Source organism: Trachemys scripta, chromosome 2 (genome assembly GCF_013100865.1).
Source record: "Trachemys scripta elegans isolate TJP31775 chromosome 2, CAS_Tse_1.0, whole genome shotgun sequence".
NCBI classification, from domain to species: Eukaryota; Metazoa; Chordata; order Testudines; family Emydidae; genus Trachemys; species Trachemys scripta.
In genome coordinates, this window is record NC_048299.1 from 251,287,866 (window position 1) to 251,303,091 (window position 15,226).

Here is a 15,226-nt window from a genome sequence, read left to right on the forward strand (position 1 = left end):
GACCTCTGGCGCAAGTGACCGCACGGTCACCTGAGCGGCACCGACAGGGACCCGGGTGGCTACCCTTGCCCCACGCCCCCCCAGGACCTAAAATTTAGTCACGGATATTTATAGTACAAGTCATGGACAGGTCATGGGCCATTAATTTTTGTTTATTACCCGTGACCTATCCGTGACTTAATAAAAATACCCATGACTAAATTGCAGCCTTACTAATGAGTATATCACTTTGCTTTGCTCACTAGCTACTCTCTGAATGAGTCAATTTATGATTTTGATAGTTGATGCTCTCAATGAGCAGGTCCCAGACTCTCCCTTCTATGATCATGACCTCCAGAGACAATTCCAAGGCATAAATGAATTCAAAAACATGGATGAGATTAGCAACACATCAAAAATTCTGGAAATTGAGGTAGAGGAGCGTAAAAGCATATCTGGCAATATCAAAATGTTTTGTGAATTTAAGTTTTGCCAAATTGTTTTGACCAAAAAGCTAGAAATTTTCAGAAAACATCCAAATACTTTGGCATATTTGAAATGAAACATTTTTAGTTCAAAACAAATTGTTTTAGAAATTGCCTTCAGTTTTATTTAACAATTCAAAAATATTTGAAAAAAATGCTTGAAATCAAAATGAAATGTTTTGTTTTGAAGTTTGTTCAATCTGAAATAATTCATCAAAAAGTAAAAAAAAATTCAATTTGACCCAGAACACTTTTTTCAAATTTTTAGAATGGCCAATAAATAAAAAAAAAAAAAAAAATCAGTTATTTGCACAGCTCTAACTTAGACCATTTTGCATTTACATTATCTAAGACTGATACAACTCACAAGCGTATAAAGAAATCTAGATAGTCAAGCCATGCATATGGAAAGCTGAAAGTATGAAAATCATATCCAACCCAGAGAAAAAGGGTAGAGCACAAGAAAACAGAAGATGACTCCAAGTTGAGGCAGCCACAAAAGCATTCCAAGAGATAATAGCTCCCTCCCCCTCACACACACCAAGGGGCAAACTGGTATTGCTATGAAGAGGGACAATAGGTGAGGAGACAGAAAACATTATTTGCTTCAAGTGGTGCTTACTCTCCCTCTTCAGAACTGAAAGATTCTGTTCTTACTTCATATTAGAAGCTACAGTAAATTTACAGGATTCAGCACATTACATGCTCAGGAAGTAAGACGACAGAGCAAAGTGGGTAGAGCTTATGTTTACATTGGGAAGTGCGATAGTGGAAAGTCCTCTTTCCAGGTAGGTAGAATCATAGCATAACAATGCTGCTTTTATTCTAGAAGGCAGAAGAGGACTGATATTCTAGCTTTAAATTACTCTTAGAAGTATTACTGAGTTTAACTCAAATCCAATTCCATAATCCTCCAGAAGTTTCACTGTACCTTCCTGTAGAATACGAAGCCTCAGTTGACATTCTGCCTAAAGGTAGGTGTCATGTCAGGTATGGAATATAGGCAACATACTCTAGGGTTGTCCGACAGTTTGTACCATTCAGGAACGTGCTTTTAATAATCTCTTGTCTTGTACCCATAATCCATAGTTCTATCTGATGATGTGACTATTTGCAATATAAAAAGAAATAAATAGCTAGAAATAGAATTTCCATGTTTCCAGAGATGGATGCAAAAATATATTTGATCTTATACCAAGTGGAACTTGCAGCCTATTGTAAAAAGGTAGTCAACATTTAAATTTTAATTTAAAAATCTGGAAAATGGAACTATATTGTAGCAAATTTGATCTTGTAGCAAATTTTTTAAACACGTAACTACTCAAATTATAAAGCTACAAAGACAGTTAAAAGTACCCAATTTTATTCAACTCATTATGTATTGCAAATTCCCAGAATTAGCTCTTTGAGAAAAGGTACATAATATATTTATCTTCTCCTCTCAAATGAAAATTTGATATTCCCCCCCCTCAGAACTGTTTCAGTAGAAGCCGGAGTCTTGAGTAGCCCAGTTAGGTGCCTAAAAATATATAAAACAAAAAATTAAGGACCAGTAGGAAAAGAGGAAGCCGTTTGTTTACATGAACCACTGAAAAGTTAACAGCATATACTTATTTGTAATAACTTTTTTAAATAACCTATTCATAAAGTTAGATGGTTGCTTCTGTAAATACCACCCACCAGGAATCAGTTTAATAATTAGTCGTCAAGTCATAATACATGGATAAATGAACTGCTTAAACATTTATCAGCACCACAGTGTTTAATAGTGATTCACTTCTCCATACAATATTTTTAAAGTTAAAGTAAACCCGTTGTGACATTCTTGTTCTATTAACACAGTTACATTGCCAAAGATTTTTCCTTGGTTCAGAAAGGCAGGAAACGGAAAGTATTTCTGAACCGTCCTGAAGGGTCTCAAGGTAACAAATAATTTGGCACTATTTACAAAATTGTGTTACTTGACCTTTTACACGATTTTCTACAGTATTAAACAAATCTACCTTAATTTGTCAGAATGGTCCCTTCAGTATATTTTCAGCCTTAGTGACAAATGCCAATTAAAATTTTAATATTTTGTATTTTTTTAGCTTTAGTAGGAATTTTGGAAAAATCTGTTTATCTATGGGTTTTCTCCAGAACATAACTATATCATGTAAGAATGTCCCAAGTAAATTAAAATCAATATAGCACGATCCCTGGTGGACCTCATTGAGTCTTCTGCTTTTCTCTCTTCCTTCAACATAAGAGGCTTGGGAGCATAGACACTGACTTCCTCCTTTCCCCGGGGGTGCTCAAGGAAGTTTTTGTAAAATGTAGGAGACAATTTCCTGGTGCAAGTGCTGGAGGAACCAACTAGGGGCAGAGCTCTTCTTGACCTGTTGCTCACAAACCGGGAAGAATTAGTAGGGGAAGCAAAAGTGGATGGGAACCTGGGAGGCAGTGACCATGAGACGGTCTAGTTCAGGATTCTGACACAAGGAAGAAAGGAGAGCAGCAGAATATGGACCCTGGACTTCAGAAAAGCAGACTGTGACTCCCTCAGGAAACTGATGGGCAGGATCCCCTGGGAGAATAACATGAGGGGGAAAGGAGTCCAGGAGAGCTGTCTGTATTTTAAAGAATCCTTATTGAGGTTGCAGGAACAAACCATCCCGATGTGTAGAAAGAATAGTAAATATGGCAGGCGACCAGCTTGGCTTAACAGTGAAATCCTTGCTGATCTTAAACACAAAAAAGAAGTGGAAGCTTGGACAAATGACCAGGGAGAAGTATAAAAATATTGCTTAGGCATGCAGGAGTGAAATCAGGAAGGTCAAATCAATTTGGAGTTGCAGCTAGCAAGATATGTTAAGAGTAACAAGAAGGGTTTCTTCAGGTAAGTTAGCAACAAGAAGAAAGTCAAGGAAAGTGTGGGCCCCTTACTGAATGAGGGAGGCAACCTAGTGACAGAGGATGTGGAAAAAGCTAATGTACTCAATGCTTTTTTTGCCTCTAACTTCACGAACAAGGTCAGCTCCCAGACTGCTGCACTGGGCAGCACAGCATGGGGAGGAGGTGACCAACCCTCTGTGGAGAAAGAAGTGGTTCAGGACTATTTAGAAAAGCTGGACAAGCACAAGTCCATGGGGCTGGATGCGCTGCATCAGAGAGTGCTAAAGGAGTTGGCGGATGTGATTGCAGAGCCATTGGCCATTATTTCTGAAAACTCCTGGCGATCGGGGGAGGTCCTGGATGACTGGAAAAAGGCTAATGTAGTGCCCATCTTTAAAAAAGGGAAGGAGGAGGATCTGGGGAACTACAGGCCATTCAGCCTCATCTTAGTCCCTGGAAAAATCATGGAGCAGGTCCTCAAGGAATCAATTCTGAAGCACTTAGAGGAGAGGAAAGTGATCAGGAACAGTCAGCATGGATTCATCAAGGGCAAGTCATGCCTGACTAACCAAATTGCCTTCTATGACAAGATAACTGGCTCTGTGGATGAGGGGAAAGCAGTGGACGTGTTATTCCTTGACTTTAGCAAAGCTTTTGATACAGTCTCCCACAGTATTTTTGCCAGCAAGTTAAAGTAGTATGGGCTGGATAAATGGACTATAAGGTGGACAGAAAGCTGGCTAGATCGCCGGGTTCAACGGGTAGTGATCAATGGCTCCATGTCTAGTTGGCAGCCGGTATCAAGTGGAGTGCCCCAAGGGTTGGTCCTGGGGCCGGTTTTGTTCAATATCTTCATTAATGATCTAGAGGATGGTGTGGAGTGCACCCTCAGCAAGTTTGCAGAAGACACTAAACTGGGAGGAGTGGTAGATACGCTGGAGGGTAGAGATAGGATACAGAGGGATCTAAACAAATTAGAGGATTGGGCCAAAAGAAATCTGATGAGGTTCAAAAAGGACAAGTGCAAAGTCCTGCACTTAGGACGGAAGAATCCCATGCACTGCTACAGACTAGGGACCGAATGGCTAGGCAGTAGTTCTGCAGAAAAAGACCTAGGGGTTACAGTGGATGAGAAGCTGGATATAAGTCAACAGTGTGCCCTTGTTGCCAAGAAGGCTAATGGCATTTTGGGCTGTATAAGTAGGGGCATTGCCAGCAGATCGATGGACATGATCATTGCCCTATATTCGACATTGGTGAGGCCTTATCTGGAGTACTGTGTCCAGTTTTGGGCCCCACACTACAAGAAGGATGTGGAAAAATTGGAAAGAATCCAGCGGAGGGCAATAAAAATGATTAGGGGGACACATGACTTATGAGGAGAGTCTGAGGAACTGGGATTATTTAGTCTGCAGAAGAGAAGAATGAGGGGAGAGATTTGATAGCTGCTTTCAACTACCTGAAAGGGGGGTTCCAAAGAGGATGGATCTAGACAGTTCTCAGTGGTACCAGATGACAGAACAAGGAGTAATGGTCTCAAGTTGCAGTGGGGGTGGGGGGTTTAGGTTAGATATTAGAAAAACTTTTTCACTAGGAGGGTGGTGAGGCACTGGAATGGTTTACCTAGGGAGGTGGTGCAATCTCCTTCCTTAGAGGTTTTTAAGGTCAGGCTTGACAAAGCCCTGGCTGGGACGATTTAGTTGGGGATTGGTCCTGCTTTGAGCACAACGTTGGACTAGATGACCTGCTGAGGTCCTTTCCAACCCTGATATTCTATGATTCTAACTCCCACTCAGCCCCAGGCCCCACCCCTTCCCCCAAGGCCCCACACCCGCCAGTTGACTGCAGTGGATGGGAGGTGCTGGGAGGGAGAGGGAGGAGTTGATCGGCGGGGCCACTGGCAGGTGGTGTGTGGGGAGGGGGGAAATGGGAAGAAAGCTGGCTGCCGGTGGATGTTAGGCACCCGGTAATTTTTTTAGGTGGGCTGGAGCACCTATGGAGGCGGTGCCTATGCTTGGGAGGTCAAGAGAGTGTCAAGATAGTTAAGCCTATCAATAAAACCTCTAGTCCTTAATTAAACTGATTCAGACTGAGTCCTAGAATTTTACACAACCATTCAATTTCCACGTTTTAACATCAGTCTCATTTTTTCTTCAGGTGCATGGTTGCCCACAGATTAAGGGAGGTTTGTATTCCAACCATATCAATTTAGGGTATGTCTACACACTGCAGTCTGACACCTGTGGCTGGCCCGCAACAGCTGACTTGACCCTCCCACCTTGCAAGGTCCTAGAGCACGGGCTCCAACCAGAGCCTGGACTTCTATATTGCAAATAAGCAGACCTCTAGCCTGAGCCCAAGTCAGCTAGCATGGGCCAGCCGTGGGTTTTTAATTGTAGTGTAGATATACCTTGAGTGACTAAAGTGTCCACCAAGCAAAAGCAAGAGTTACTAAAGAACTGGCATCTCCAGTATGATAGCAAATAATATCACACAACCAGGATGACATTGCTAACTCAGTGTATAAATATATTTAGGTTAGCATAAATCCACCCTTTTTCATGTGAGATAGATGCTTCTGTAATGCCACATCAGGAATCAATTTATAGGGGAATAGGCAATTCATTAAAGTACAAGAGGGCATTGTTAAATGAGGACGAGAACCAAAACAGAGACTGGAAAGAGGGATATGGAACTATGTGAGGGGTGAAAGGAAGAGCTAGAAGAATAAAGTAGGGATATCAGATGAAAGAAAGCAGGAACTATTGCCCACTTGTAAACTCATGGCAACAAAATAAATTCCTTTCAATTTAATTCCAGTGCCACAGAGCAGTTAAAAACGTCCCTGAGGGAGTGAGAAGCAAAAATTATATAGTGTGTGTTTGTTTAGTAGCAATAACAAAAGTCTGTAGTCTTCTCTCCAAGTTAAATGAGGATATGGAAATACAGACACATGTAACTGGTACTTACCTCAGCCCTACTGCTCTGGTTCAATTTTTTCTCAGTGTTCATAGCCAGCATCTGACTCCGGAAAGACAGGCTTTTGGTCTTTTCTATCACTTGTTGGTAGGGTGAGACCGCATTGTTACCCATAACTACATGGCCCTAGAAATTAAATCGAAAAAAACAGCTCATGAGGAATCATACTTTAATTTACCAAATATGCAAAAACATTTAACTACTCAAAAGTGATAAGAAATGCCAAAATTAAGGTTGTACACAATTAACTCTGCCCCAACGCACACATGTTCAAGTGGAGAGTATTTCTCAGATCCAAAGCAGGTTTAATACAATTGTCTAAATCATTTTTTTTGTTCTTGTATACTTACACTAGAGAGTTGTACAATTCACTGCTTATGTAGGCCAAGTTCATCGCACTCATCAGGTACTACTTACACCATTTCGTTCTACCCACAAGCTCTTTTGTCCCACTCTCACCCATCCCCCTCTATTTCAGAGCTGCTGGCATGGTGGTAGATGTATGTGGGGGAGGGAGAAATGGAGAGAGCGCCCCTCCCATGGAGAGGAGCGTTTGCAAGGAGTCGCCAAAATAGAAGGGAATAAGGAGGTAGGCAAAAGAGCTCTGGGCCAGCTTTTCAAATCCTCAGCACCCATCATAATTGTGACCAGATTATCAAAAGACCTCAGCTCTCATTTAGGCACCCAAATAAGGGCCAGATTTTCAAAGTCACTCAGCATCCAGAAGCTTCTTAGTGGGATTGTGACATCAAAGGCAAATCAGCCAATCAGCCTGAGTTTAGTGGAAATCCGCTTTTCCTGTTTTTACCAAAAAATCAACAGGGATTGATACCCATTGATATCAAATTCTGGAACTGATTAGATATGTTTTACACAAATTATCACACTACAACAGACAAACAGAGAAATGCCATTAAGTGCAGGACCTCATTTCACATGACCAACTATTTTAAAATTTCACTCATAGTCCAGTTAACTATAAAGGATTAAACAAGATTATACTCACAGTGGCTTGTATCCAAGATTACAAAAAAAAAAAAAAATGTATGATTTACAACTGAGACTATGTAACCTTAACCATACCATGACAGACAGGCTTAACTCCTGCTCTCAAACTAGTATTAATGACCTTTATACCTGTTACAACAGCTATCTGTGCAGTGCCAAAATGGGGTAAAGGAAGAACACCACACTTCAGAATCAATAGAATAAAAAATATGTAAAGGTATATTAGTATTACAAATACTGCCAGCAACTAGTATGAAAGAAAATTAGGATCAAACAAATCAAGCTGGACTCTTCTAACACAATGAAGTACAAAACTTACCAATTTTGAATCTAACTTGGCATCCAGTCTTGCATTTCGAATTAGATTGACAATCCATCGTTCAGCTTCTTCAGGGGTCATATTTAGTTTATCTGCCAGCATACTGATGAAAGGAAAAAAACAGACTGCTCTCAAAAGACAGAAATAATTATCACCTCTCATGTTACAGTGTAATACTTGTCATGTCAAGCACCCTGGGTCACTTAACAGTGATCAGGTAAGCTGACAATTTCAGTAACAACAAGAAGTTGCAAATTAGCTAAAACACTTATCGTGCGCTAAATTGTGTGTGTTTGGGAAGCATGTTTTCATCTGACTTTGAAATAATTTCATATACCACAGGTTTTGAAATAAGAGTGTAGTCGTAACTTTCTACCGTATGCACAAGCAATTACACAAAATCTAAGCAGGCGTATACTCAACCAGACGCAAGCACAGTGCTATGAATTAAACTATACTATTTTACATGTCTGTCTCTAGATAATTAATTTTCAGCATTCTGGCATGAAACTGAATTATCTAAGATTTTTATGTGCACACCAACTGGATCCAATTTATGAAATAGTGTGGAATATATTATTGTGTAGAACTAAGAAATGCTAGAACAGATTTTTTTTTTTTTTTTTAAACTTTTAGCCATGCATCTTCCTCTCAATGGCACAAAAGTTAGAGCAGATCAAAGGCTGAATTTGCACCAGCTGCCTATGGCCCCAAAGAGCCTTCTTAGCAGCTGGGGATTGCTATAGACTAGGGATGCTCTGACCACATCGTTATGCCAGTTGCAGAGGAAGGGGTAGTGTAGGAACTACAGCAGGTCTATGGCATATAAGCAACCTGTTACCAGGTAAATCAGTTTTGTGGCAACTCCGTCCCATAGAATGATCCAAACACACCTGAGAAGATGGCTCACAGTATGCAAAATTAACCACCAAATTATAGCCACGTTCTTAATGAAGAGGACCTCTTCTTTAGGAGAGGATCAACATACAGTAGCCAAGAGAGTGAACCTGAACAATTTGAAAATCTTGATTGGCTTGTGAGGTTTCTGATTGACAGCAATCAAATATTGCATATGACAGAGTGTGTGCGATGCAAAAATAATCTAAACAGTAAATTCAACAAAAATACAGAAATACCTACCACCAACCCTGCCTCCTCAAAGAAATAAAATAATGATTTTTAACTGATTAAGACACACGCAGGGCTAAGACTCCCTTGCTTTATGGTTCCCTCACTCATACCATTCAGGACACAGTCAACTGTACTCAGGAATAGAAATAAATACACAGGAAAAATGTATAGCAGACTGCCCCATACAACCAACTCAACACTTACTGACATGCTACGATTACTGCCATCACATTCACTGTAAGTTGAAAGCCCCTAAGTTTGACACCTTAGAAGCCAAGAATGATACATGCTGTAATAAATAATTTAATATACTATTTCAAATCTGATTTTACATTTCACACGCTTAGTCATCCATATGTCATTTCAAAAATGGAAAAGGTTCAATGCTGATGAACAGTTACAAAATTTTATTAGATCATGACTATATATTCCAGAAACCAAAGGTATTAAATAAGATTAGGCGCCTAAGTAATCTCACCACAACATAAAACGGCAACTAACACTATAAAGAGACCATCTGAGCTGCTTTTCCTTTTCTTGAAGGCTGGCTGGATTTAAATACAGTTTAGATAATTGGTTCAGGGAAGTGTTTCACATTAACTCAATTAGCAATAAAGCACCACACAGCTGGCAGTTCACTTTGATGTGCTGTGTCATGACACTTGTTCCTGAACTTCAGAGGGTTTCTGATATAGATTTGTGACAATTACATCACCCTCTTGAGGTTGATACACTTTATGCCCAGATTTCTTGCAATTTCTCATTCTTCAAGGAAAAACACAACTGGGGATGTGTCTCATTTTATTTAATGGAACAGGCGCTGTTTTGACCAGCCATAATTCCTGCAGCTGGTGTTTCCTGTGGCTTTCCAATAAACTCCCTGCATTTCCTGCTGGAGCTTGACTCATTTTGAAGGCTTATAAATCTCATGCTTCTATCAGTTTCCAGACTTGGCTAATGTCTGGTGCTTTTACCTGACGCTTCTGACCTAAAAGCAAATGGTAGCAAAATTATAGAACAGGGCCCCTCCTGGTTGTTTTACCACTTCCTGTTGCAAGCAATTCATCTTTTAATTGCCAAAAGAGTAGTCAGTAACTTTTTATGCAAGACAGTTAATAGAACTCACACTAAACATACTAACTTAAGCACAAAAGAAAAAGACAAACATGATGATGGTATTCTCTTTTGACATGTAGTGTTTACAAAATTTAAGAGGGTAAAATATGCAGTGTATTAAATAACTTACTTTGGGCCACAGTAAGATAATTCATTTTTATTTAAAAAAGTTTCTGCTGTGGAACAGATCATCAATTCACACTGACTAGGTATCTGCAATGCAGATTACCAAATATTTCAAGTTAGCAAATAACTTGAATAAAATGTCAAGGATAATACATCTCAAAGAACTTTATTTTTGTAAGGACTTGGATGGATATACTGTAGCATAGTTTAAAAGTTAGTGACATTTAGCAATAAAACCTCACTATAGCTCATATTCTGCAGACTGGAAATAACTATTAAAAATGGCACCACCATTTTCACCACTTTTTAGCAAAGGTCTAAAAGCAAACAATTAAAAAGATTGTACTGCATAAGGCCCTGATTCAGGAAAGCACTTAACTTTAAGCACATGCTGAAGTCTTTTCCTGAATCAAGATCTATATGGCAAGCAAACTGTGTGTACTTATTGTAATACAAGTTTCCTTATAAGGTCTCTTCTAGTCTTGGAATTACTATTTCTTTTGGAATCTCAGTCACTGTCCTAATAGAGCAAGGAAACAACCACACTTCAGTGAAATCAGGATATTTGTGCATAAAAATAAAAAACAAAAACACACTTCAGACCTTATCTACTACAATTTGAGACTGCTCTTTTAACAGACCAGTGCTCTTAACATGTGTGCTCGCTATCTTAGGTTTTTCTATAGCGCCCATATGCATAGTACTTAAACTATAATTTGCATTTTGCAATTCATACAATAGATGGATTTTGCAAAAATACTGAAACAAAAACCTTTTTAAATTTGTCAATACCCAGCCCTATCCTGCTCTAAGTGCTGGTGTCAACAATAGTCAAACGAAGTGGTTTAAGTGGCACATAATATTGTATATTTTCCAATTTTTAAACAGTACACGCCAAAAAGTAAAAAAAATATTTTAAGACAAGCTCTGAGAGATTTTCCAGTATCTTAATGACACCTTAATATTTACATTCCTCAGGTAAGGTCCAGGCTTTTCAATGGAGTCTCCTGACTGATGATACATTCTGTCTGTAGCTGGCTTTACTCAGAGCAGGTGCTGTCTATCTACAGTAGGCCTACCTGCCAAAGGTCCAAAACAGGATTTTTTTATTTTTTTTTATACTTACATGCTCAATGTTGTTCTTGCACTACTTATTTGAGACATTTACAAAATATATCTGATGTTGTCTTTTTGTTGTTGAAATATATTTGAAGGTCACATTTAAAAATTAAAGGTCAAAACGATACGTTCTTTTGAAGCCTGCTGCTAAATGTAAAAAAATTAAGTTTTCTTTAAAACACTAGCTTCAAAGTGTGCTTCAATGAAGCACATGCAGAAAAAGTTTCATTTAAAAAATGAAATGTATATGATTACAAATCAACATTTATATTTGATTTTCCATTAACTGCGGTATGATAACAGAAAATGCATCTGACCGCAGAATGGCTGCCAAAAACATCTAATTAGTCCAAATCATTTTTAAGCTTTATATCACATTACAGTTCTAACCTTGTCCAGAGGCATTTTACATTGAGCATTTTCAAATGTGATGTAAATTTGTAGTTCGTGTTCTAGTTTACAACTTTGTAGGCATCTGGCTCAGCAGCCTCTAAGAGAAAACAATTTGCAAGCTGCTCCTAAATAAACGTCTCAAGAAACCATAGGAAGTTAAATTCAGTGTTCTTAAAACATGCATACAATTCAAGCAAACAAGAAGATTTGCTAACAAAACCATATGTTCAAACTGATTTTTTATTTAATAATTTCTCAAGACTAAAGCACAGAATTCCTGCCCAGTGGGCACACCTCAGCAGCAGTTGCAAATGCTCATTGTAAAAGGAGTGATCATGGTGAAAGACTAAGCATATTTTTAAACGTAAACTTGAAAATTAAGATTAGCAAAAGAGGTCGGTTTTATGGCTTTCCTGAATGCATGGCTAGAGCCAATAATTCTATGGTAACTGCAGAGAATAAAGGTGAAATGAAACTAAACTGACAACAATACACCTTGCTCAATAAAAGTGCCCAGAGATTCAAAGGGGGTATTTTTCTTGATCTGATCAATTGAATTAATTCACAATTATACAGCCATCCCTGCTCTAATAAAGAGCAGAACTGAAACAAAGGTGGGTTCTAGGTTATTGTTTTTAAAAGTGCCCACAGTTGCAAGTGCTAATAAAGTTATTATAGTAAGTAACCTAATACTTAGGAAACATACATTTATATTTTCTGTATCTTTTGTATTTCAAACAAAAACTAACTTATGCATCTCTCTAGCTAAAACAGCTTCAAGACGCAAGTCTTCAGATCATTTTGGCTAATTTAAGCATCTTACAACCTCACCTCCATTTGTTCATTTTACTCTGAAGGCTTTCCCTCTATTTAAACAGTTTACAGAATTCCAGATATAGAATGAAGGATTCAAGATATTTAAAATACACAGATCAATTGAAACAGGTTTCTTTTGCAGGAAGTTTATAGTGGGGGGTGGGGCCTGGAGAGAAAATGGGGGACTAAATCACTAGTATTCAGCTCCTCTACTAAATAAAAACCAGACGTTTTAAATTAACCCACTCACATTCTGAATTAATTTAATCCATTGTTCACCATTAGGCACAATGATTGCAGGATGATTTAGGAAGTAAAATTTAAGATACAACTAACAAAGTAATTGCATCCTTTGGAAATGTCAGCTGCCCAACAGATGTAAATAATAGTTAATTTTTTAAGCAAGGCATCTATTTGTGTTTAACATATGGAAAAACAGATTTCCCATTAATTGTTTTCAAATTTGTTCTGTATAATTAAGCCATACTATCAATCAATGTGGTGCGGGTAAGTAGTTCTCAGGTCCAGGAACAGCACTGGGATTTCACTTGGAGTCATCATCCTTGGACTATAAAGTGGTCAGCCTTTCAATAAAAAAAAACCTTTAGCTGACCAATCCACGGAACTATAGAGTCTGCCATACATGAAACACATATTTCTGTAAGAAGCCCACAACCAGTTTTGTTATACTGTATGCAGAGATGAGATTTGGGCTTCAAAGTGGGAGTAGGACTAACAAATGATTACCTACCGAACAAAGCAGTGAGGTGTATGAAGAGGTGACTACCTGGGTTAACACGTGACAAGGAAATCCATGTCCAAACTCCAAAATAAAAAACTGAGTAGACTCAATTAGTCCATCTCCCCCAGCCAATAAAGGCTGCCTGGCACCATAACAAAAATGATCCTCTCTAGTTGAATTCTGAAAATTTCTCACCCTTAAGACAGCAACATGCTGGTCTTCAAGTATAAAAACATGTATATATATGTATTACAGATATACATCACAACCAATATAAAAAAAACTTAAAACTCATCTACTCACATCAAGCAGAGTCAACCATGTGTTTGTTAACTACAAGCTCAGTTTTGGTAGTGTTCTACTCAATATAGGTTTTTATATAATGCTCATCATAGTATTTGAGCAACTTCCAATAGTGCATTAACAATTTGACTACATGTCACGTTTGTTCTCTCATCCCCTTCTTGAGGGGGAGAAGTATGTGCAGTGGAGCATCATGTTTTGGTAGAGATTTAGGAGATTTGTTTTTAAATACACCTATTGCTGTGTATTTGTTAGAGAAGACATGGTCAAAGAAATGTGTCTTGCACTTGGAGTGGAAAGTGGTGAGGTTTGTGATGGTCCCCAGTTTTCGGGTGAGTTAATTTTACAGTCTCAAAGCAGCCCAAGAAAGTTCTGTCTCCTGCAAAGACGAGCTTCACCCTTTTGGAGCGCTCCATTGTGCTACAGAAACCTTCAACCATGGTTTTCATCCCAGAGTTTATGGCGATCTTTTGGATATCCTGGGCCTGAGCCATGAGGCGCTTTTAAGACCTTGAACTTGATTTGAAAGTCTATGGGAAGCAGGCATAGAGAGGATAGGACATGTCTGATAAGCTTGCAGTAGCCTGTGTTGCTAAGGAAACAATTGCAGCGTTCTGTACTAACCGGAATTTCCTAAATGCTGAAGACTTTGTGCCCAGGAAACCCAGCCAAGACATGACATAGGCATGAATGATTAAAGACAGGTCTGCCAGGATGGGAAGGAGTCTCTTGGTCAATTGAGGATGATAGAAAGAATTACTCGTGGATGCTGCCATGTAAGAGCTTAGTGTCAGCAAGAAATCCAAGAGCACATCTGAACTACAAACCAAACTAATTGTGTATGTGTACCTTTAACCAAAGGAGACTGCATTGTGGCTGCAAACTCTTCAAATGCTTTCTTCTGCCCACCATAACCTCTGTCTTGCCTGGATTCAGCTTCAACCAGCTGTTCTTCACAAATGAGCTGATCTTGTCCAAGCACTGATCCATCTTGGTAGTAGTGGCATGATCATATATAGGCTTGGAAGGATTAGATTTTTATCAATACATGTCAGGAAACTTCAATTTCATTGCCATACACAAACCAATGAAAAAAATATTTCCATCCATAATTGAAATTTAGACAGGGAAAGAAAGAAAAGTGCTGCTTGAGAACTTACTAGTTTGATTTAAGGATGTTTACACTTTGTATATTTTGATATGTGATGCTGACGATTATTGCTTTATTGTTATAAAGCTTTAACTTTTTGAATTTCAAGGTCTACAATCATTAAATAATTATGGTCTGATCCCTCCCATAATTTTGTGCAACTGAAAATTTGAATGGACAAAAATTTAAAAAAATGCTTAAAACAAACCTTGATATTATCCATCTAAATTATAAAAAAAATCCAATTCTGCCAAGTCCAGTCATATGTGGAGAAGGATAGGTAAAGCTGTGTCTCAGCTGTATGTTGTGGCACTTGCGTCTATGTCATCTGCTGAGTTCATCTAGTGGCTACATGTAGATACTGAAAAGACTGGAGAGAAACTTGACCCTTGAAAGGTCCAGAGGTAGAGGTGCAATTTCCAGTCACTAGCCATTGGGTATGCCTTCCAGCACTTAAAACACTTTAGCACACTTCCCTGGACCTCTGCCACCTCTCAGGTGAGAAAACAATATCTCATGATCAGTGTCAAATGCTGCAGAAGGTCCAGGAGTATGAGAACAGATGTTTGCCCTCTATCTGCTGATAAGAGGAGATCATCCATCAGTGCCCCTAAAACAGTTTCGGTTCCATGTCTTGGCCAGAATTCAGATTGTATCAGGTCTTTTCAATAAGCTTGCTCATGTTT

General features: G+C 38.8%; 1 protein-coding gene across 1 annotated transcript in view; it reads right to left on the reverse strand.

The window, feature by feature from the left end:
• Positions 1 to 1,805: 1,805 nt before the first annotated feature.
• Positions 1,806 to 15,226, reverse strand: part of EIF3E (eukaryotic translation initiation factor 3 subunit E) — a 61,421-nt gene continuing 48,000 nt past the window's right edge. Inside the window, exons 11-13 of the mRNA XM_034763488.1 lie at positions 7,645 to 7,747; positions 6,309 to 6,443; positions 1,806 to 1,983 (exon numbers count right to left, since the gene is read on the reverse strand). Of these exons, the coding sequence (XP_034619379.1) occupies positions 1,945 to 1,983; positions 6,309 to 6,443; positions 7,645 to 7,747 (277 nt within the window). The 3' untranslated portion in view covers positions 1,806 to 1,944. The remainder of the gene's footprint in view (positions 1,984 to 6,308; positions 6,444 to 7,644; positions 7,748 to 15,226) is intronic.